The 23,637-nt window shown below is 49.4% G+C and overlaps 3 protein-coding genes across 3 annotated transcripts; 2 read left to right on the top strand and 1 right to left on the bottom strand.

Moving 5' to 3' along the window:
• Positions 1–17,639: 17,639 nt before the first annotated feature.
• Positions 17,640–18,666, top strand: LOC119272339 (probable glutathione S-transferase GSTU6). The gene has a single exon (XM_037553850.1). The coding sequence runs from the start codon at positions 17,687–17,689 to the stop codon at positions 18,395–18,397; it is 711 nt and encodes a 236-aa protein (XP_037409747.1). The 5' UTR covers positions 17,640–17,686; the 3' UTR covers positions 18,398–18,666.
• An 899-nt stretch (positions 18,667–19,565) lies between these two features.
• On the bottom strand, positions 19,566–20,698 carry LOC119272350 (probable glutathione S-transferase GSTU6). The gene is made up of 2 exons (XM_037553859.1): positions 20,310–20,698; positions 19,566–20,188 (listed from the first exon to the last, which is right to left on the bottom strand). The coding sequence occupies exons 1-2, from the start codon at positions 20,631–20,633 to the stop codon at positions 19,799–19,801; spliced, it is 714 nt and encodes a 237-aa protein (XP_037409756.1). The 5' UTR covers positions 20,634–20,698; the 3' UTR covers positions 19,566–19,798.
• Positions 20,699–21,216: 518 nt separating this feature from the next.
• Positions 21,217–22,447, top strand: LOC119272361 (probable glutathione S-transferase GSTU6). The gene is made up of 2 exons (XM_037553868.1): positions 21,217–21,574; positions 21,664–22,447. Exons 1-2 carry the CDS (start codon positions 21,251–21,253, stop codon positions 22,048–22,050), a joined length of 711 nt encoding a protein of 236 aa, XP_037409765.1. The 5' UTR covers positions 21,217–21,250; the 3' UTR covers positions 22,051–22,447.
• The last annotated feature ends 1,190 nt before the right edge of the window (positions 22,448–23,637 follow it).

Genomic DNA, 23,637 nt, shown 5'->3' with positions numbered 1-23,637 from the left:
TCGGCGAATGCTTCGTCGATGTACTGCAGGAGGCTTGGGTGAAGCCTTTCTTCGGCCCTCTCCTGGCGGCGTGGGTGGAGCGCTTTGGCGCGCTGGACGCCGCCAAGGCTGTCCTGCCGGCCGTCGACAGAGTGGTCGAACTCGCCAAGATGAGACAGGCGCAGGCTGCAGCCCCCGCCACGGCAGGAGGCAACTAAGCTGCCCATAACCACGCGTTTAAACATCAGCAGCTTGGAGTATGCAATGCTACGTTGCAAACACCAGGGCATGTTGTTGATTGTTGTATTGGTTCCCTTGCTCTTGCAAATAAAAATGTTCCCAGCAATCATCAAAATTGGCAGGCCGACCAAGCGGTTAGCTTGGTGAGCTAACAATAAAAATTGCAAATTGCAAACAAAATCAGCAGGGCGGAGCGTGGTAAAAGAAACAAAAATCACAAGAGGTAGTATCCTTCATATACCTAAGGGTGTGGATAGGCCCCAATCAAGTGGCATACTCCCTCCATTTTTATATACAAGGCCACTATGGAATATACATTCTACATCTATACAAGACCACCAACTATGGAATATACATTCTACATCTATACGAGGCCACCAACAGTAACCGAGGCAAAGTTAATGATATTTTCTCGTACTAACAACTTGTTTAATACTTGCATGCATGCAGTCATAATAACAATCAGCTACTTTCTCCACTCAGTTTCTTTGAGTGCATGCAGAGTATTAAAGATCCCAGTAAACAAAAAGAGAAGTTGACTTGTAAAGCACACATTAAATTTTACATTGATACATGTAATCCAAGTTTGTGGCCTTGTATACAAAAATGGAGGGAGTATCATTTTTCTACAAATACCTAAGGATGTGGATAGGTTTTTTTTCGAGAGTACGTCAATGGCATACCTTTGTATTATAGAAGGCAGAATATATATACAAGAGCCCGGACGAGATGCGAACAAATCGTCGGGGGAGACACACACGACTCCGACACCGAATAAACCCCTTAATCTACTGTCACGTAAAAGGATCTAGAGCTCCGACACCGCCGAGACCGGCCTTCTTCCAATCTTCAATCTCCTCTTGAATGTCCTCTCTCAGCTGCAGGGGAGATCTCTGTCTCAATCTATTGTTGAAGACACGGGCATTGCGTTGCTTCCAGAGCGCCCACGCAATAAGAATCACTATCGAGTCGATGCTCCTCTTGGACCTCCCAGAGAAACGCCTCCGTTGGTCCCATCACCAGTTTAAGAACGTGACATTTGAGCTCGGTGTGTGAATGTTGGTGTTCCAAGCACTGAAGCAGGCATGCCACACCTCTCGAGCGTAAACACATTGTGCGAGGATATGATCCACATTGTCCTCCTCCTGAAGGCAAGTGTAGCAAGGGGATGGAGCATCTTGCAGGCCATGCCGGGCTCGGTGATCGGAAGTCCATAGCCGATATTGGCTGGCCAACCACATGAAGATCTTGCACTTGAGCGCTGCCCAGCTACGCCAAATGCAACCGGCCGTCGGGGAGCGGATGTAGCCCGTGCAAAGTCTGTTGTAAGTTGAACTGGCTGTGTACTTGCGCGATGCGTCGCAGGGCCACTCGAAGCGATCAAGTTCATCCACGTTTCTCTCCACAGTGCTAATGGCTTGGATCAGCATGTGGACTTGCATGTGCCCCAAGAAAGTGAGCTCTCCATTGATATCATTCGTCCAGGCATTGTCAAGGAGGGCATCGCGCACCGTTCTCCTATTGCTATCTCTTGTGCTGACAAGTTGAGTGAGCAGCGGAGCAATGTCTTTCACCGCAACTCCATGGATCCACCGATCCTTCCAAAATAGAACCTTCGCACCCTCTCCAACGGTGATCTTGACCAGGTTGTCAAAGACAGCGCGTGCTAGCTCATCAACCATGAGGTGGAGGCCTTGCCATGGCCTGGTCGGGTCCGTTCTCCTTAGCCTTTCCCAACGAACACAAAGTGCAAGAGCTTGAACCTCCAGATTTTTCACAACCAGTCCACTGAAGCTCGTTGGCCTACAAACCGTCTCCCAAGCGACCAGGCATTGACCTCCATGACTCTTATCTTTACCAGCCCAGAAAAAAGAGTGCATCCATTTGTTAATGTCCTCCAGAACCCAAGCGGGGGGGTCGAGCACCAGAAGTTGATGAACCGATCTGGCCGCGATCACAGTCTTGACGAGCACAAGTCTGCCCGGTCTTTGAATGAAGCCACGCTGCCAGGTAGGAATGAAATGCCGGACCTGGTCTAGGAGTGGTTGCCAGTTAGCTCGGGTAAGTTGATTGATCGCTAGTTGAAGCCCCAAGTAGCGGCAGGAAATTTTGCAAGCTTGCATTGCAACACCTCCTCTACTCATTGCTGGTCACTATCGTTCTACTTGATGAAGATCGCATGGGATTTGCTATAGTTGATCTTAAGGCCTGATGCTTCACCGAAGATATCAAATGTTGCTCTAACGAAATTGAGGTCTTGATACGATGGCCTTAAGAACAGAGCCAGGTCATCCGCATAGAGGGAGAGGCGCTGGTTCACCGAGATACCTCTGAACGAGCCCAACACACCAGTCTCCGTGGCCTTCTTCATGAGATAGGTGAGGGAATCCATCGCAATAGCAATCAACAGCGGCGAGACCAGATCACCCTGCCGAAGGCCCTTGGCATGGTGGAAATGTCTACCTGGGACCCCATTGACCACCACACGGGTGTTGGCAGATTGAAGAAGCATTGAGATCCATCTAATCCATCTCTGTCCAAAGCCCCTAGCTTCCAAGATTTCCATGAGAAAAGGCCAAGATAGTGAGTCAAAAGCTTTCGAAATATCAAGCTTAAGGAAAAGCCCCTTCTCCTCTTTTCTGGCACGCAACTTCCGAGCCACTTGTCTGACTAGCAAGAAATTGTCATGAATGTTCCTCCCTTTGATAAAAGTCGACTGGTTGATCTCAATGATCTCTGACATGTGAGGGCGCGCTCTCAAGGCAAGCAGCTTGGCGAAGATCTTTGCAAAGCTGTGTGGGAGGCTGATTGGCCGATAATCTCCCACCTCTATGGCATCTGGCTTCTTGGGAATTAAGATGATATGCGCTTCATTTAGCTTGTCAAATCCTCTGCCATCTCCCACATACAACTTCATGAGAGCATCCATAATGTCTCCCTTAATGATTGGCCATGCCACATGGTAGAAAGCTCTGATATACCCGTCCGGTCCCGGGGCTCTATCAGTCGGGATCTCCTTTATGACCTTCCATACTTCCTCTTCCGTGAACATATGTTCAAGCTCTTGCAAGTTGTGTCTTGGGATTTGGAGAAAGTTAAGGTCTAGCAAACCTCTTCTTGTTCCCGCCTTGCCCAGCAAGTTTACAAAGGCCTCCGAGAACACTTCTTCTTTCCTATCTTGTTCAGTAATGAGCTCCTCTCCCCGCTTAATGCAAGGAATAAAGTTCTTGGTCCGTCTCCCATTTGCCACGGCCTGAAAGAGCTTGGTGTTGGCGTCTCCATCCTTCAACCAACGAATCCTCGATATCTGTCTGTCAATGGTGCGCTCAAGGGAAGCTAAACCGAGCAGAGCCAACTTCAAGGTCCGGCGCAGCCACAGCTCCATCGGACTCAGCCTCCTGTGCTCTTGTGCTCTGTCCAGCCTCGCAATCACCCAGGTGGCAATCTTCATGCGCATTTTAATGTTACCAGTTTTCCTCTGCCCCCAAGCTTGTAAGTATGTAGTCGTGTTTCTGAGAAGCGTGTCTAGCCTCTTGAACGGGTCAAAAATATCATCGCTGCAGACCCAAGCTTTTTGTATCGCCTCGAGAAATCCATCGATTTTTTGTCCAATATAACTCAAAGTGGAAGCGGTGTTTGACTTGAAAGTTGTTGCTCGTGGAGAGATGTAATGCTTGTTGGAAATATGCCCTAGAGGTAATAATAAATTAGTTATTATTATATTTCCTGGTTCATGATAATCGTTTATTATCCATGCTAGAATTGTATTGATAGGAAACTCAGATACATGTGTGGATACATAGACAACACCATGTCCCTAGTTAGCCTCTAGTTGACTAGCTCGTTGATCAATAGATGGTTACGGTTTCCTGACCATGGACATTGGATGTCGTTGATGACGGGATCACATCATTAGGAGAATGATGTGATGGACAAGACCCAATCCTAAGCCTAGCACAAGATTGTGTAGTTCGTATGCTAAAGCTTTTCTAATGTCAAGTATCATTTCCTTAGACCATGAGATTGTGCAACTCCCGGATACCGTAGGAATGCTTTGGGTGTACCAAACGCCACAACGTAACTGGGTGGCTATAAAGGTGCACTACGGGTATCTCCGAAAGTGTCTGTTGGGTTGGCATGAATCGAGACTAGGATTTGTCACTCCGTGTAAACGGAGAGGTATCTCTGGGCCCACTCGGTAGGACATCATCATAATGTGCACAATGTGACCAATGAGTTGATCACAGGATGATGTGTTACGCAACGAGTAAAGAGACTTGCCGGTAACGAGATTGAACGAGGTATCGGGATACCGACGATCGAATCTCGGGCAAGTATCGTACCGATAGACAAAGGGAATTGAATACGAGATTGATTGAATCCTCGACATCGTGGTTCATCCGATGAGATCATCGTGGAGCATGTGGGAGCCAACATGGGTATCCAGATCCCGCTGTTTTTATTGACCGGAGAGTTGTCTCGGTCATGTCTCCCGAACCCGTAGGGTCTACACACTTAAGGTTCGGTGACGCTAGAGTTGTAGAGATATTAGTATGCGGTTAACCGAAAGTTGCTCGGAGTCTCGGATGAGATCCCGGACGTCACGAGGATTTCCGGAATGGTTCGGAGGTAAAGATTTATATATAGGAAGTCCAGTTTCAGCCACCGGGAGAGTTTCGGGAGTCATCGGTATTGTACCGGGACCACCGGAAGGGTCCCGGTGGTCCACCGGGTGGGGCCACCTATCCCGGAGGGCCCCATGGGCTGAAGGGGCGTGGGAACCAGCCCCTGGTGGGCTGGTGCGCCCCCCCTTGGGCCTCCCATGCGCCTAGGGTTGGAAACCCTAAGGGGTGGGGGCGCCTCCACTTGGCTTGGAGGCCAAGCCACCCCTAGGGCTGCCGCCCCCCTCCCTAGATGGGATCTACAAGGGGCTGGCGGCCCCCCTAGGCCCCTATATATAGTGGAGGGGAGGGAGGGCAGCCGCACCTGAAGCCCTGGTGCCTCCCTCCCTCCCGTGACACCTCTTCCTCCCCGCTTGTGCTTGGCGAAGCCCTGCCGGGATCCCGCTACTTCCACCACCACGCCGTCGTGCTGCTGGATCTCCATCAACTTCTCCTCCCCCCTTGCTGGATCAAGAAGGAGGAGACGTCTCCGCTCCGTACGTGTGTTGAACGCGGAGGTGCCGTCCGTTCGGCGCAAGGATCCTCGGTGATTTGGATCACGACGAGTACAACTCCATCAACCCCATTCTCTTGAACGCTTCCGCTTAGCGATCTTCAAGGGTATGAAGATGCACTCGCTTTCTCTCATTGCTAGTATCTCCTAGATTGATTTTGGTGACACGTAGGAATTTTTTTGAATTATTGCTATGTTCCCCAACAATGGCATCATGAGCTAGGTCTATGCGTAGATTCTATGCGCGAGTAGAACACAAAGTAGTTGTGGGCGATGATTTGTTCAATTTGCTTGCCGTTACTAGTCTTATCTTGATTCGGCGGCATTGTGGGATGAAGCGGCCCAGACCGACCTTACACGTACTCTTATGTGAGACAGGTTCCACCGACTGACATGCACTAGTTGCATAAGGTGGCTAGCGGGTGTCTGTCTCTCCCACTTTAGTTGGACCGGATTCAATGAAAAGGGTCCTTATGAAGGGTAAATAGCAATTGGCATATCACCGTTGTGGTTTTGCGTAGGTAAGAAACGTTCTTGCTAGAAACCCATAGCAGCCACGTAAAACATGCAACAACAATTAGAGGACGTCTAATTTGTTTTTGCAGGGTATGCTATGTGATGTGATATGGCCAAAAGGATGTGATGAATGATATATGTGATGTATGAGATTGATCATGTTCTTGTAATAGGAATCACGACTTGCATGTCGATGAGTATGACAACCGGCAGGAGCCATAGGAGTTGTCTTAATTTATTTATGACCCGCGTGTCAATGAAAACATCATGTAATTACTTTACTATATTGCTAACCGTTAGCCATAGTAGCAGAAGTAATAGTTGGCGAGGCAACTTCATGAAGACACGATGATGGAGATCATGATGATGGAGATCATGGTGTCATGCCGGTGACGATGGTGTTCATGCCGCGCCTCAAAGATGGAGATCAAAGGCGCAAGATGATATTGGCCATATCATGTCACTTTATGATTTGCATGTGATGTTTGTCATGTTTACATCTTATTTGCTTAGAACGACGGTAGCATAAATAAGATGATCCCTCACAATAATTTCAAGAAGGTGTTCCCCCTAACTGTGCACCGTTGCTAAGGTCCGTTGTTCCGAAGCACCACGTGATGATCGGGTGTGATAGGTTCTAAGGTTCGCATACAACGGGTGTAAGCCAGATTTACACACGCAATACACTTAGGTTAACTTGACGAGCCTAGCATGTACAGACATGGCCTCGGAACACGGAAGACTGAAAGGTCGAACATGAGTCGTATAGTGGATACGATCAACATGAAGATGTTCACCGATGATGACTAGTCCGTCTCACGTGATGATCGGACACGGCCTAGTTGACTCGGATCATGTATCACTTAGATGACTAGAGGGATGTCTATCTAAGTGGGAGTTCATTGAATAATTTAATTAGATGAACTTAATTATCATGAACATAGTCAAAAGGTCTTTGCAAATTATGCCGTAGCTCACGCTTTGGTTCTACTGTTTTAGATATGTTCCTAGAGAAAATTTAGTTGAGAGTTGACAGTAGCAATTATGCGGAATGGGTCCGTGAATTGAGGATTGTCCTCATTACTGCATAGAAGGGTTATGTCCTTAATGCACCGCTCAGTGTGTTGAACCTCGAGCATCGTCTGTAGATGTTGGGAAACATCTGACATACACATTTTGATGACTACGTGATAGTTCAGTACGTAATACTAACGGTTTAGAATTGTGGCACCAAAGACATTTTTGAAACGTCGCAGAACATATGAGATGTTCCAAAGACTGAAATTGGAATTTCAGACTAGTGCCCACGTCAAGAGGTATGAGACCTCTGACAAGTTTCTTAAGCCTGCAAACTAAAGGAGAAAAACTCAATCGTTGAGCATGTGCTCAGATTGTCTGAGTACTGCAATCGCTTGAATCGAGTGGGAGTTAATCTTCCAGATGAGATAGTGATAGTTCTCCATAGTCACTGCCACCAAGCTATTAGAGCTTAGTGATGAACTATAACATATCAGGGATAGACATGATGATCCTTGAGCAATTCGCGATGTTTGACACCGTGAAAGTAGAAATCAAGTAGGAGCATCAATTGTTGATGGTTACTAAAACCACTAGTTTCAAGAAGGGCAAGGGAAAGAAGGGATACTTCATGAGACGACAAATCAGTTGATGCTCTAGTGAAGAAACCCAAGGTTAAACCAAACCCAAGACTAAGTGCTTCTATAATGAGGGGAACGGTCATTGAAGTAGAACTACCCTAGATACTTGGTAAATGAGAAGGCTGGCAAGGTCGACAGAAGTATTTTGAATATACATTATATTATTGTGTACTTTACTAGTACTCCTAGTAGCCCCAGGGTAATAAATACCTGTTCGGTTGCTAAGTGTTAGTAACTCGAAATAAAAGGCTATGGAGACTAGCTAAAGGTGAGATGACGATATGTTGGAAGTGTTTCCAAGGTTGATGTGATCAAACATCGCACGCTCCCTCTACCATCGAGATTGGTGTTAAACTGAAATAATTGTTATTTGGTGTTTGCGTGGAGCATAGACATGATTGGATTATGTTTATCACCACACGGTTATTCATTTAAGGAGAATAATGGTTACTCTGTTTATTTGAATAATACCTTCAATGATCTTGCACCTAAAATGAATGGTTTATTGAATCTCGATCATAGTGATACACATGTTCATGCCAAAAGATATAAGATAGTAATGATAGTACCACGTACTTGTGGCACTGCCATTTGAGTCATGTTGGTGTAAAACGCATGAAGAAGCTCCATGTTGATGGATCTTTGGACTCACTCGTTTTTGAAAAGATTGAGACATGTGAACCATGTCTATTGGTAGATATGCATGAAGAAACTCCATACAGATGGATCGTTTGGACTCACTTGATTTTGAATCACTTGAGACATGCAAATCATACCACATGGGCAAGATGACTGAAAGACCTCGTTTTCAGTAAGATGAAACAAGAAAGCAACTTGTTGGAAGTAATACATTTTGATGTGTGCAGTCCAATGAGTGCTGAGGCACGCAGTGGATATCGTTATGTTCTTACTTCACAGATGATTTGAGTAGATGTTGAGTATATTTACTTGATGAAACACAAGTCTGAATTATTGAAAGGTTTAAGTAATTTTAGAGTGAAGTTGAAGATCGTCGTGACAAGATGATAAAATGTCTATGATATGATCATAGAGATGAATATCTGAGTTACGAGTTTGGCACACAATTAAGACATTGTGGAAATTGTTTCACAACTAATACCGCCTGGACCACCATAGTGTGATGGTGTGTCCGAACATCACAACTGCACCCTATTGGATATGGTGCATACCATGATGTCTCTTATCGAATTACCACTATCGTTTATGGGTTAGGCATTAGAGACAACCGCACTCACTTTAAATAGGGCACCACACAATTCTGTTGAGATGACACCGTATGAACTATGGTTTAGAGAAACCTAAGTTGTCGTTTCTTAAAAGTTTGGGGCTGCGATGCTTATGTGAAAAAGTTTCAGGCTGGTAAGCTCGAATCCAAAGCGGATAAATGCATCTTCATAGAATACCCAAAAATAGTTGGGTATACCTCCTATTTCAGATCCGGAAGCAAAAGTGATTGTTTCTAGAAACGGGTCCTTTCTCGAGGAAAAGTTTCTCTCGAAAGAATTGAGTGGGAGGATGGTGGAGACTTGATGAGGTTATTGAACCGTCACTTCAACTAGTGTGTAGCAGGGCACAGGAAGTTGTTCCTGTGGCACCTACACCAATTGAAGTGGAAGCTTATGATAGTGATCATGAAACTTCGGATCAAGTCACTACCAAACCTCATAGGTCGACAAGGATGTGTACTACTTCAGAGTGGTATGTAATCCTGTCTTGGAAGTCATGTTGCTAACAACAATGAACCTACGAGCTATGGAGAAGCGATGGTGGGCCCGGATTCTGATGAATGGCTCGAGGCCATAAAATCCGAGAAAGGATCCATGTGGGAAACAAAGTATAGACTTTGGAAGAACTACTTGATGGTCGTAAGGCTGTTGGGTGCAGATGGATTTTAAAAGGAAGACGGACAATGATGGTAAGTGTCACCATTAAGAAAGCTCGACTTGTCGTTAAGATGTTTCTCGACAAGTTCAAGGACTTGACTACGATGAGACGTTCTCACTCGTAGCGATAGTAAGAGTCTGTTGGAATTATATTAGCAATTACTGCATTATTTATGAAATCTTGCAGATAGGATGTCAAAACATCGTTTCCTGGACGTTTTTCTTGAGGAAAGGTTGTATGTGATAAAACCAGAAGTTTCTGACAATCCTAAAAGATGCTAACAAGTATGCAAAGCTCCAGCAACCCTTCTAAGGACTGGAGTAAGCATCTCGGAGTTGGAATGTACGCTTTGATGAGATGATCAAAGATTTTGGGTTTATACAAAGTTTATGAGAAACTTGTATTTCCAAATAAGTGAGTGGGAGCACTATAGAATTTCTGATGAGTATATGTTGTTGATCAGAAATGATGTAGAGTTTCTGGAAAGCATATAGGGTTATTTGAAAAGTGTTTTTCAATGGAAAACCTGGATTAAGCTACTTGAACATTGAGCATCAAGATCTATAAAGATAGGTCAAAATCGCTTAATAGTACTTTCAAACAAACACATACCATGACAAAATTTTGAAGGAGTTCAAAAATAGATCGGCAAAGAAGGAGTTCTTGGCTGTGTTATAAGGTATGAGTATTGAGTAAAACTCAAGACCTGACCACGGCAGAATAGAGAGAAAGGATGAAGGTCGTCCCCTATGCTTTAGACGTAGGCTCTAAAGTATGCTATGTTGTGTACTGCACCTGAAGTGTGCCAAGCCATGAGTCAGTCAAGGGGTACAAGTGTGATCTAGGAATGGATCACAGGACAACGGTCAAGGTTATCCTTAGTAACTAGTGGACTAAGGAATTTTCTCGATTATGGAGGTGGTAAAAGAGTTCATCGTAAAGGGTTACGCCGATGCAATCTTTGACACTAATCTGGATGATTCTAAGTAGTAAACCGGATTCATATAGTAGAACTGTTATTTGGAATAGCTCCAAATAGAGCGTGGTAGCTGCATCTACAAGATGACATAGAGATTCGTAAAGCACACACGGATCTGAAAGGCAGACCCGTTGACTATAACATCTCTCACAAGCATAACATGATCAAACCCAGAACTCATTGAGTGTTAATCACATGGTAATGTGAACTAGATTATTGACTCTAGTAAACTCTTTGGGTGTTAGTCACATGGGGATGTGACCTTGAGTGTTAATCACATGGCGATGTGAATTGGATTATTGACTCTAGTGCAAGTGGGAGACTGTTGGAAATATGCCCTAGAGGCAATAATAAATTAGTTATTATTATATTTCCTTGTTCATGATAATCGTTTATTATCGATGCTAGAATTGTATTGATAGGAAACTCAGATACATGTGTGGATACATAGACAACACCATGTCCCTAGTAAGCCTCTAGTTGACTAGCTCGTTGATCAATAGATGGTTACGGTTTCCTGACCATGGACATTGGATGTCGTTGATGACGGGATCACATCATTAGGAGAATGATGTGATGGACAAGACTCAATCCTAAGCCTAGCATAAGATCGTGTAGTTCGTATACTAAAGCTTTTCTAATGTCAAGTATCATTTCCTTAGACCATGAGATTGTGCAACTCCTGGATACCGTAGGAATGCTTTGGGTGTACCAAACACCACAACGTAACTGGGTGGCTATAAAGGTGCACTACGGGTATCTCCAAAAGTGTCTGTTGGGTTGGCACGAATCGAGACTGGAATTTGTCACTCCGTGTAAACGGAGAGGTATCTCTGGGCCCACTCGGTAGGACATCATCAAAATGTGCACAATGTGACCAAGGAGTTGATCACGGGATGATGTGTTACAGAACGAGTAAAGAGACTTGCCGGTAACGAGATTGAACGAGGTATCGGGATACCGACGATCGAATCTCGGGCAAGTATCGTACCGATAGACAAAGGGAATTGAATACGGGATTGATTGAATCCTCGACATCGTGGTTCATCCGATGAGATCATCATGGAGCATGTGGGAGCCAACATGGGTATCCAGATCCCGCTGTTGGTTATTGACCGGAGAGTTGTCTCGGTCATGTCTACATGTCTCCCGAACCCGTATGGTCTACACACTTAAGGTTCGGTGACGCTAGAGCTGTAGAGATATTAGTATGCGGTTAACCAAAATTTGTTCGGAGTCCCGGATGAGATCCCGGACGTCATGAGGAGTTCCGGAATGGTCCGGAGGTAAAGATTTATATATAGGAAGTCCAGTTTCGGCCACCGGGAGAGTTTTGGGAGTCATCGGTATTGTACCGGGACCACCGGAAGGGTCCCGGGGGTCCACCGGGTGGGGCCACATATCTTGGAGGGCCCCATGGGCTGAAGGGGCGTGGGAACCAGCCCCTGGTGGGCTGGTGCGCCCCCTTAGGCCTCCCATGCGCCTAGGGTTGGAAACCCTAAGGGGTGGGGGCGCCTCCACTTGGCTTGGAGGCCAAGCCACCCCTAGGGCTGCCGCCCCCCTCCCTAGATGGGATCTACAAGGGGCCAGCGGCCCCCCTAGGCTCCTATATATAGTGGAGGGGAGGGAGGGCAGCCGCACCTGAAGCCCTGGCGCCTCCCTCCCTCCCGTGACACCTCTTCCTCCCCGCTTGTGCTTGGCGAAGCCCTGCCGGGATCCCGCTACTTCCACCACCACGCCGTCATGCTGCTGGATCTCCTTCAACTTCTCCTCCCCCTTGCTAGATCAAGAAGGAGGAGACGTCTCCGCTCCGTACGTGTGTTGAACGCGGAGGTGCCGTCCGTTCGGCGCTAGGATCATCGGTGATTTGGATCACGACGAGTACGACTCCATCAACCCCGTTCTCTTGAACGCTTCCGCTTAGCGATCTTCAAGGGTATGAAGATGCACTCCCTTTCTCTCGTTGCTAGTATCTCCTAGATTGATCTTGATGACACGTAGGAAAATTTTGAATTATTGCTACGTTCCCCAACAATGGCGCATGATCCAAAGCACTAGTAGATAGCGCTTGGAGCAGGTAATCGGGGTGACCTAGCTCCCAATCCACGAAGACAAGAATCCTACCAATCTTGGTGAAAGTTGGCGAGTTCCTTTCATTCGACCAAGTGAAATGTCGTCCATGCATGTACAGTTCCTTGAGCTCATGGTCATCCACGAAGTTTTGGAATTTGCTCATCATTGCTCTATTGATATCCTGGTTGCTCTTCTCGGATCCCCTGAGAATCATGTTGAAGTCGCCAAGGGACATCCAAGGCCCTGGACAAAGCAGCCTCCTGCCATAAAGGTCTTGGAGGAATTGCGTTTTCAGCTCATCACCTTGCGGCGCATAGACCACTGAGATCCACCATTCATTGCCATCAATCTGATGGACTTTGCCCGTGAGGAAGTTTGAATCGAGTTGGATGCAGTCCATGGATAAGCGTGTCGTGTCCCAACCCGGTAAGATACCACCACGCGTTTCCACAGCAGGCAAGTAGGCAAAGCCATCAAGGGATGGCCCTAAACATTGCAAGACAACAAACTGGTCTACAATCTCGAGCTTGGTCTCTTGTAAGCAGACTAGGTTTACTCTAAGCGAAGAAAGAAACTCCCTAACTACCTTCCTCTTGGCAGGGTTATTCAGCCCTCTCACGTTCCAGCAAATGATCTCCGGGTTGTGATCCATATCAAGGATTCAACAACACCCACACCCCGCGGCATGCTTAGTGCACACCGATCACCACATCAGCCTCTCGTGACAGCTCATCATTGTTGGGGACGCATTTGACGAACAACGCCGCAATGACCCTCACATGCTGCTCCCTCAGGGGCTCTTGGAGATCTTTGACTGCCTCGTCATCCACCGCCATGTCTTCTGGGACAAGCCCAAGTGCTCTCAGCAAAACGCTTTCCACCTTGTTGGACTTGGTTGTGTTCGTCCCAGCAGATCGCTTGGTGGATCTCGTAGTGCGCTTGGGTGTAAACGGTTCTGCCTCCTGTCGTAGGGCTGAAACCTTGCGCAGGAGAGGTGGCGCCAACTTTTTGACGATGCTGGAACAAAACTTCTTCAACCTCACGTAGGCCAATGCTTCCTGGGCAGTCATACCTTCCGCCGAATCCACCAGCATCAAGTTTGAGTCCACTTCAACCGGATTTGAAGATAAATCCAGTGATATATCACCCACAGGCTGCGACTGGACGGTATTCAGCATGTTGCACTCGACGTTGCATGTGGATTCCTCATCCACCAACCGGGTGGGTGCATGGATCACGTATGTGCGTCCCATCAGCCCAGCCACCCCTGAGCTTGTGTCCCACGCCTCCTCCGATGTCCTTTTCTGCTTGTACGTCGCCATCCTGTCTGGCCTCACATGCACCGTCTCTTGGGATCTTGGCCTTTCTTGTCCACTTTATCCGCAGTGCACCGAGCTGCATCCCGCAATAAGCTGTCCTCACAAGGCACCAGAGCCGAGGCCCCAACCCGTGGTTGGTCGGTTTCAGGGATAATTTGCTCTTTTGACGTGTCGACCTGGTCTTGCTGGCTTGATTCTACTATGACCAGATCTTGTACTCTTCTAGCACGCATCGAAACAGCGGATGGGGCCACCTCATCTGCAACCACCACAACGGGCGGGGCAACCTCTCTCTGAACCTCAGGTCCCACCAGTCCCTAGCGCATGGGGTACGTCAATTGTCTTGCAGAACCATCGCCGATCGCTACGCATCCTCCATTCGAATTGGAATTCGCACTTCTCCTTGTGGCAGACTGCGGGCCCGCTTGCATGGTCAAGTGGTCAAAAGTCGAGACCCTAACGGAGAGCATGTCCCTGACCGGTATCGTGGACCCCATAGAAGATCCCCCCTCAGCGGCAATCATCGGCGGAAGGCGCCAATCACCGCTGGCCAAAGAGCACGCCGGAGACGCCACTCCGCCGTGAGCCTTCGGTGGCGGCACAGAACCTCTCACATCCCGCACTCCAAACCTCCATGGCCGGCTACAAGGTGTCACCACCGCACTACCATTGTTCCCACTGATCCTTCCGTTCGACGGGAGCCCTGCTCTGACCATTGTCCGAAGAGACCCCCAAGAAGAACGGCTTGTCCCTGCCAGAGAGATCGGAGACCGAGTCCAAATGAATCAGGATCTTGCACTGGAGCAAGGTAGGCTCCAACAATGGCGAGGACAGGCCAGGCTCCGGGACAGCAAGCCAACGGAGGGAGGGGATGGCGTCCGGGTCCGCCGTCCAAGCCGACAACTTGAACGCAGACAAGTCATGGCGAGCGCTGGTCTCCGGCTCCACCATATCCACCAGGCAAGACGAACCTAGCAGATCTTCTGCAACCTCCCTTTCCCAAGCATGAGGAGGGATTCCTTCGAGAACCAGAGACACCTTGAAGCTGAGCATGGAGTGGACGGCCTGCGCTTGGCGATTCCAGTGCCGGAAGTAGAGCCACACGCCATTGAACTCGACGAACGGCTTGGCCGCCACCAGGTTTCGATGGTCCTGGCGCGCGAAGACGATCAGGAAATCCTCTGGCCGGTAGCAATGGACGGAGAGCCACTCCAGACCGATGCCGACCACAGCTCCCAGCGCCTAAACGACGAACTCGGGGGAGGTGTCGTGCCTCGCCCCGCCAACGTAGGCCACCATTGCGAATTGCAGCCTCCTCTCTAGGCCGCCCATGCTCGGCGAGCGGCGGACGACGCAAAGCTCCTAAGGGATGAACTGCTCACGCTCCGGGGACTCAAGACACAGCGCAAAGATGCGCGACCATGCCACGGGCACAGCTTGCGGGGGAGGTGGGAGGCGGCGGAGGGACTCTCGACGGCCCGCCCGCCGAGCCAGAGCGCGTGACCTTGGCCGCCGCAGATCGCCTGAGCTCCTCCTCCGGCGATGGACTCCTGGGTCTCTTGCAGTCCTTGGATTCGTGACCCGGTAGCTTGCATCGGAAACATACCACTTGGTTGGTGCAATCGTTCTTGAAGTGCCCTTCTTCGAAGCACTTGAAGCAGAGGCCCGCCATCTCCGGCGAGACAGCACGACGCGTTCTGAGCAGAGGCGCACCCTTGGCTGCTCCAGCATCATCAGCGCGGCGGCACCTCCATTGCTCCTTCCTAGAGGGACGATGTTGCTCCCAACCTGGCGCTGTCTCCAACGACAGGGCGCCAGCCGCGGGCTCGCCGCCGACCGGCCCCTGCGCGTCCGAGGCCTCAGAGGAGGAGGAAAGGCCGAGGCCAGACACCACCGGCCGCTCGCCAGCGCGACGGAAGGAGGAGGTGACCGAGCGCGGACTGCTCGACATGCCGGAGCAACGCAGCGCCGTGGAAAGGGTTGGTGGACGCCGGGACCGGAGTGGCCGCCAGCGGGGGGAGGAGCGCTTGGGGCGACGCGGCCCGAAGCGCGAGGGTGGACGCCGCCGCCAGAGTGGCGAACGGCGGGGAGGTGGGTTGGAGCGGAGCGCTCAGGACAGAAAGATTTTGGGATCCAGATCGCGATGTGTGGATAGGTCTCAATCAAGTGGCATAGCATTTTTTTAAATCACAGGTGTCCACATAAATTTTTATAAATATACAATGACTAGAACTTGGTTAAGTCTCAAGAGATTTAGCAATCCCTTATATCTATTTTCTTTAAATAATCAATCTATTCATCAAATATCAAAATAGTACAAAAAATAGGACAAGGGTTTACGGCAGGCAAGTGCGGGGCACTCAGGTCCTGGTGCCAGCTTTTTTTTTTGGCTTCCGGTTTTAGTTTTATATCTTTTAGATGATTTTTTAATTAAGATCTATTTTCATATTCGTGTTTCTCGCAATTAGCACTTTCAAATAAGATTCATTCTAAATATATTTTGACGACTTTTGAAAAAAAGTTAAGTTTCAATGTTTGAAACTTAGTACGAGTGACTGATAAAAATCAATTGTTTTGTGTATACATCCAATATAAAATATTGTTTCAAATTATACTTAAACTTGTTGAAACTAGGCATTTTTTATGCAAAATTGGTAAGTTTCACCGTTGAAACTTAAAGATTTTTAGGAATTTTCTCTTTTATAGTGCCCTCGTGCGGGATTCAGCTACTCCATGAATCGCGAGAAAATCGAGCGGACGGTGGGGCTTTGCAGTTGAGTGCCCTACACTTACGTGCCCATGCAAATTTCCGACAAAAAAAATATCAAAATTAAAAATTACATTCAGGTTCTTATACCATCTAATGACAACTACAACACTAGAGCGAACTGAAGGAACGGCGCCGTCATCACCCCTCCATTGTCGGAGGCAGGAACACCTTGTTCTAGTAGACAATCGGAAAGTTGACGTGCTAAGATAGGACCAGTGCACCAGAGCAACAACCGCTGCGGACGAAAAGAAGCGTAGATCGAAAGGATCCAACCTGTATACACACGAATGTAGACGCATGAAGATCATATCCAAGTGGATCCACCGAAGACCAACACCGACCTAATCCTTGAGATCCGTCGAAGATAAATCTCCACACACACCTTTCGACGATGCTAGAAGCACCATCGGAACGGGAGCTAGGTGGAAAGAATCTTATTCCATCTTCAGAAAGCCATTGTCGTCATAGCTTCCTAAGCAGGACACAAACCCTACCAAAACTAAAAAAACATCTAAAAACAGAGCTCTCTCGCCGGCAAAAACTAGGATCTACGGCATCTTCATGGCTCTAAGGCCACATGAGATGCGACAGACCGGCGGCTACGCGGTAGGAGGCAGCAGAAACCCTAGCAATGGTTGCTCTCATGGTTGGAGTGAAGACATCTTCTATATCTAAATAACTAGTCTCACTAAATATTTATCTCAACATGCAAGCATGCCATATCATCACACAACATGTATTGATGTATGAGAAATGGCTTATCCTCACTACCATATCATCACACAAGCATGCCATATCATCTCACCATGCAATCATGTTCACTTCACTATAAACATGCAGGATGAAAAAAGATCAATCTCGACATGAAAAGAAAATGTAGGGATGGAATCTGAAACGTGGCTGAGCACCATTGTGCAAGAAAACACAGGTCATGTACGAGAGCGTGAGCACATGCTGGGGAGAAAAGTCGTCGGCACAAGCATCATGGATGACGCATCGATCTTTTATATATTCCGCACTCCACACTAACCACAGAATCCCACGGAACCTTCAGGCACACCCACGGCAGAAAATGGCCAACGGAGGAGACGAGCTGAAGCTGCTGGGCATGTGGGCGAGCCCATACGTGGTCAGGGTGCAGCTCGCGCTCCACCTCAAGGGCGTGAGCTACGAGTACGTCGAGGAGGACCTCGCCAGCAAGAGCGAGCTCTTCCTCCGCTCCAACCCGGTGCACAAGACAGTCCCGATCCTCATCCACAACGGCAAGCCCGTCTGCGAGTCCCAGGTCATCCTCCAGTACATCGACGAGGCCTTCGCCGGCGTCGGCCCGCCCCTCCTCCCCGCTGACCCCTACGAGCGCGCCGTCGCGCGATTCTGGGCCGCCTACGTCGAGGACAAGCTGCTGGCGCCGTGGGGGAAGGTGTTCAGGGTGAAGACCGACGAGGAGAGGGCCGAGTGGACGAGGCAGACGGCGGCGGCGCTGGGTCCTCTGGAGGATGGCCTCAGGGAGTGCTCCAAGGGGAAGGGCTTCTTCGGCGGCGACTGCGTCGGGTACGTTGACGTCCTGCTCGGCAGCATGGTGCCGTGGGTGCGCGCCACCGAGAGGCTCTCCGGCGACAAGTTAATAGACGCCGGCAAGGCCCCGCTGCTGGCGGCATGGATGGAGCGCATTAGCGAGCTCGACGCCGCCAAGGCGGTCTTCCAGGACGTCGACAGGGTGGTTGAGTACGCCGGGGCAATACAGGCCCGGCTTTCCGCCGCGGCTGCTGCAAGCACCCAATAAAGCGGCATGGTGACATGGTGGGTGGGTGGTGCATGCAAGGAGAAAATGGCCAAGTGTGGAATTAGCTGGAATTACTAAAATGGCCACGTTTCTGTTTCTTTTTCTCGAATAATAATGGCGACGTTTCTCAGGAACACATCACATGCAAGCTTGTGTGGGGTTTTTCAAGGCACATTTACATTTACATTTCTGTCCTTGTGACAGCTCCTCCTCTGTTTTTCAAGGCACATTTACATTTACATTTGAAAACTTGTGTGGTCGTTGTGACAGCTCCTCCTCTGTTTTTCAAGGCACATTTACATTTCTGTCCTTGGCTTTGTCACATTAGTGGGGTTTGTTTTTTGGGTTTTAGGTTACTCAATTTTGCCATTGAAAGATTATATGTTTTTACAATTTTGTCTTTTCGTCATGGTTTCGTCCGGTGAAATGCCCTTGACCATTTCCTTGCTCTAAAATACCTAGGTGTATGTGCTGAAACGATGTGAAAAAAGATTCACTAAATTATACATGTACTCAATACTATATGGAAAAGAAATTTAAGCTCAGTTGGACCAAAGGTTTGGGAGATATTGATAGTTTTACTTGCCCGACGGTCATGTTTAGGTATTTTGTCACGCGTGCACTTACAAGCGAGGCCCAACCTTTAAAAATTACATCAGCGTACCTCAATATTGAAATAGACCTAACCGCAATGACTTACACCAATATGTTATGTGGTATTTCGGTTTATGCAATTCCCTCTCTTAGAACTAACGCGTCCTCTGATTTTCTACCAGAAGCCCTTGTCGAGTCACCCCCTCGTCGGCGGCCGCTCGGAATCCTTTTGAGAAAGAGAGATATATTATCTTTTTTTTATTGGTGTGTTCCATATGTGTCACTTGGCTTCGGAGAGAGATGGTCTATTTTAATTCTTTTCTTTTTTTGGGGGCGGGTCCGAAGTGTAAGGGGCATAACCCATCTTACATAACCCATCTTACAGTTATCAAGGATATTCTAGGCCAAGGAAATGGTCGACAACCGGACAGAATTGATACTGGGCACCAAAAGCATAATAGCACATCGGTTCTCAGGAGGCAAAACATAGTCTTGAAAATCTAGATGGCATGATTTGAACCATTTAACTTCAGTTACTAGGTAGGTGGACAGATTTGAACCTAGATGACATGAATGAAAACATAACTCACTTGTCATTGCGCTAGGAGGCTCCCTCCAACATAAGTTATTTAACATATGATACACTCTTATACCCTCACAAAGCATTGTTGTTTAGAGCAAGTGTTCAGTGCGTGCGGAGACTTGATGGAAACTAAACTCCCAAATACATATATACGTACATAAGTGATCAGCTTGATTTCGCTATGCTTGGGTAGTCGATACTCGGTCGCATTGGTCTGAAGCGTTTCACTTGGCACTCGCTGCCGCCGCAGCAACAGCAACACGATAAGCCTGGCGCTTCTTAGCATACTCCATCACCACGTCTGTGTCAGGTACCACCTCCTTCGCCGCATCGGTCTCAGTGAACCGTTTCGCCCAGGTCGCTAAGAGCGGAGTCTTGCCGGCGTCGAGGAACACCACGCCGAACATCTTACACTGCGCCTTGAGCCAGTGCAAGTGGCATCCTACTGCGAGGTCAAGGTACCCGATGGAGTCCCCGGCGAAGAAGCCCTTTCCGTTGGAATGCTTGGCAAATGCCTCCTCAAGTTGCTCTAGCACCGCAAGCGTCTCGCTAACCTTCTCCATCCTCTCCACCTCCGTCACTGCTTTATTAACACCGACATAAGCGGAGAATAGCTACAAGGAAGACCGTGTGACAATTTGTCAGCATAGGTGAGGAAGACACAAACCTTGTCGTCGACGTAGGTAGAATTGAGAAGACAAGGAAGACTGAACAGAGGTATGAGAACACGCAAACTTTGTCGTCGACGTAGGCGGCCCAGAAGCGGGCGGTGGCGCGCTCGTAGGGGTCGACAGGGAGGATCGACGGCCCCATGGCGGCCCAGACTTCGTCGATGTACTGCACGATGACCGAAGAATCGAGTACGGTCTTGCCATCGTGGATGAGTACGGGCACCTTCTTCTCCACCGGGTTGGACTTGAGGAGGAGCTCACTCTTGTTGAAGAGGTCCTGTTTGATATACTCGTAGCTCAAGCCCTTCATGTGGAGCGCCATGCGAACACGAACTACGAATGGGCTCACCGACAAGCCTAGCAACTTCAGGTCTCCTTGAGCTGCCATTGTTGTCTTCCGTCTCTCTGTTCTTCCGTGGTTCAATGTGCTGAAATCAATGCGAGAACAACATCGTTTTTGGATGTTTATATAGCGGGTAGTATTCCTAGAAGGAAATGGGAAGTTGCAGGCTTGCAGCCATGGGAAGCGTACTTGATTACTTGTGTGTCTACTATTTGCATCACCGGTGACGTATCATGCATTTGAACGTAGCAATTGGTCAACACTTCTCCACGGAATTGTGTGAGAGAAGTTGGTGATTGCATGTCACTAATTTTCACTTTTCTTCCGCGAACGGACTCACCACCCGTCGCTAACCAGCTTCACATCTGCGATTAGCCATTGTTCTCACCCTGTGTTTCTATGGACAAACCGACAGGGCCGGCAACAAGCTGCAGAGCCAAGCCATCCACGCGTGCGAGAAGAATCTCGAGGTGCATAATGCTGAGCGTAAACAATATGTCACCGTCATCTCATGGAAAAAAGGTGGACTAACTAGTGTACTTTGACTGCCAACCGCGTCACTGATGACGCACGGAGGTATACAAACAAATGTGAAGAATACGGTGTCTATCAGTGTTGCACTGATAGAGCAGGGGAGAAAAAAAAAGACGGCGAACGAAACAATGGCAGCCGAAGGAGGTCTGAAGCTGCTCGGCTTGACGGTGAGCCCGTTCGTGATCCGTGTACGCATGGCGCTGCAGATGAAAGGCGTCGGCTACGAGTACGTGGAGCAGGACCTGTTCACCAAGGGCGAGCTCCTCCGCAAGTCCAACCCGGTGCACATGAAGGTCCCGGTGCTCATCCACGACGGCAGACCCGTCTGCGAGTCGCTGGCCATCGTGCAGTACGTCGACGAGGCCTGGGCGGCCGCGGGCCCCTCGATCCTCCCCGCCGACCCCTACGACCGCGCCGCCGCTCGCTTCTGGGCCGCCTACGCCGACAGCAAGGTGCTCGCGCGTGTGTTGTTGCCCCAACTTTTCCTGCCGTGGTGTTTTGAGCTTGAGCCGGGTTTCATGGCCGTGGTGGTGTCTTGCAGCTCTTGCCGGCGTGGGTAGGCATCATGTGGGCGGAGACGGAGGAGGAGAGGGCGGAGAAGGTCGGCGACACGCTCGCGGCTATCGGCCAGTTGGAGGAGGCGTTCGGGACGTGCTCGAACGGTAAGGCCTTCTTCGCCGGCGACTCCGTCGGGTACCTAGATCTCGTCGTCGGCTCGCAGTTGCTCTGGTTCGAGGTGCTGCGGAAGATGTTCGGCGTCGTGGTCGTTGAGGTCGGCAGGGCTCCGCTCTTGGCCGCGTGGGTGGAGCGGTTTGGGGAGACTGATACGGCCAAGGAGGTGGTGCCGGACGTTGACACGGCGGTGGAGTACCTCAAGAAGCTTCAGTCTCGCCGGGCTGGTTCCACGGTTGCCCAGCTGCTGTCGTGACAAAATTACATGTCAGTTAGCAAGTATATACAGCGATTTTTCTGTTTAGGCCAGCTCTATAATCATGTCTTGCAAGGATTCAAAGAATGAACTGGTTTCCCTCCTGACACCACGTAGATACTTCTCCAAAGAGGATGACAAATCGTTTGTAAGAAATCATAAGTACATATATTCTTTGTCATGCATATAGTCCTGACAATACTACGGGGCTATAATGTAGATACAATCATATCTACCGATCGGTGCGGATAAGAGTACGCTCAAGGGATTATACAGGTTTAGGCCCTCAGCGGGAGGTAATACCTTACTCCAATATTGTGTTTTTGCTCTTGGCATAGGTTACAATATGAGAGTTCAACCCTCAGTCCATTGCCCTACTCGACTTATAAACAGTGCACCAGAAAGGGGTATTGTAACGGGCTGATATAAATGTTATTAATGATCGTCTGCATGACCGACTGTTCGTGGCTATTATTGTTGACAGACTATTATCCCTCCCTCCCCGAGGCGCTCCTGCGGGCGCCCCCTGGAGGAAAACCCTACCGCCGCCCCCGTCGCCCCTTTCGCCTCCCTCACCGCCGCCTGGGGCGTCGCCGGCCAAAGGCCGTGTGGCGTTGGCGGCGCGGGGGTGGGGGGGGGACTCTCTCCCACACACAGTTAGAGACTCTCCAGGGCGTTCCCCTCTGCTTGGTGGCGCCGGGCGTCGGCCCGGTCCTGCCTCGGCTCCTTCTCCCCCTCTCGGCATCCTTCGCTGGCGCCGCCTCCTCCCCTCTGTGGTGGTGGGTGGCGGGGGATGTGGATCTGGGATCCTTTCCCAGATCCGGTGGATGGTGGGGGTTGGTGTTGGCAGCGGCGGCCGACGGCCCAGGCATGGTGGCGGCGAGTCTCGCGGTCTCTGAGCATCATGGAGGTGCCAGCGGCGGCTGGAGCTTAGCCTGGTGGTGGCGGCGGCCGCGCACAAGAGTTGGATTCCTTCGAACAGATCTGGATGAAAACTTGCTTTCGGCTACTGCTAAGGCCGGCGGTGGCGGCACTATCTGCATCATTCCCTTCTTGAAGGCATCACCGTGGAGAAGTTCAAGGCCACTCTCTGCTACCTTCGGGGGAAATCCTAGATCGGATGATTGGATGATGGCGGTGCTCTAGTGCCATTCCCCTCTTTGGGGCGTCATTCTTGGAGATGCACACGTGATCAAGGGACCAGAGGATGGATTCTTTGGTGGAGCGGTGCTTCATCTCACTCATTGATTGCGGCGGATCTCGGCGGCATGGCGCTGTGGTGACTCGACGTCCAATGCGTGGAGATGGACTCGCGCAGGAGGGTGACGCGGTATGGCGTCGTGGTATCGTCGACGGCAGCTAGACCGGGCAAGGTAGATGGAGCAGTATAGTTCTAAAGATGGATTGGTGGCAGGTGGCTGCGGCGGCCTCATACCCGACAGGCGTCCTGGTTGAGGAGTACGCCGGACAGGTGGGTGCCCCATACCCGACAGAAGTTCTAGATGAGACCTCAGGTCTTAGATGATAGGTTTGGCTGCGAGGTCTGTTTGATATTAGGCCCGGACTATCAGTATCCCTTCATCAATT

The sequence above is a fragment of the Triticum dicoccoides genome, chromosome 1A (assembly GCF_002162155.2).
Source record: "Triticum dicoccoides isolate Atlit2015 ecotype Zavitan chromosome 1A, WEW_v2.0, whole genome shotgun sequence".
Classification (NCBI taxonomy): Eukaryota; Viridiplantae; Streptophyta; class Magnoliopsida; order Poales; family Poaceae; genus Triticum; species Triticum dicoccoides.
Note: the sequence above shows the minus strand (reverse complement) of the source record. Positions and strands in the feature narration are given on the sequence as shown.

Bases quoted from the DNA above. Each gene is read 5' to 3' on its own strand.
- LOC119272339 (XM_037553850.1), top strand. From the start codon at position 17,687: ATGGCCAACGGAGGAGACGAGCTGAAGCTGCTGGGCATGTGGGCGAGC.
- LOC119272350 (XM_037553859.1), bottom strand. From the start codon at position 20,633: ATGGCAGCTCAAGGAGACCTGAAGTTGCTAGGCTTGTCGGTGAGCCCA. The intron at 20,189-20,309 runs GTTTGCGTGTTC...TCTTCCTTGTAG, and splicing joins CCGCCTACGTCGACGACAAA to CTATTCTCCGCTTATGTCGG.
- LOC119272361 (XM_037553868.1), top strand. From the start codon at position 21,251: ATGGCAGCCGAAGGAGGTCTGAAGCTGCTCGGCTTGACGGTGAGCCCG. The intron at 21,575-21,663 runs GTGCTCGCGCGT...GGTGTCTTGCAG, and splicing joins CCGCCTACGCCGACAGCAAG to CTCTTGCCGGCGTGGGTAGG.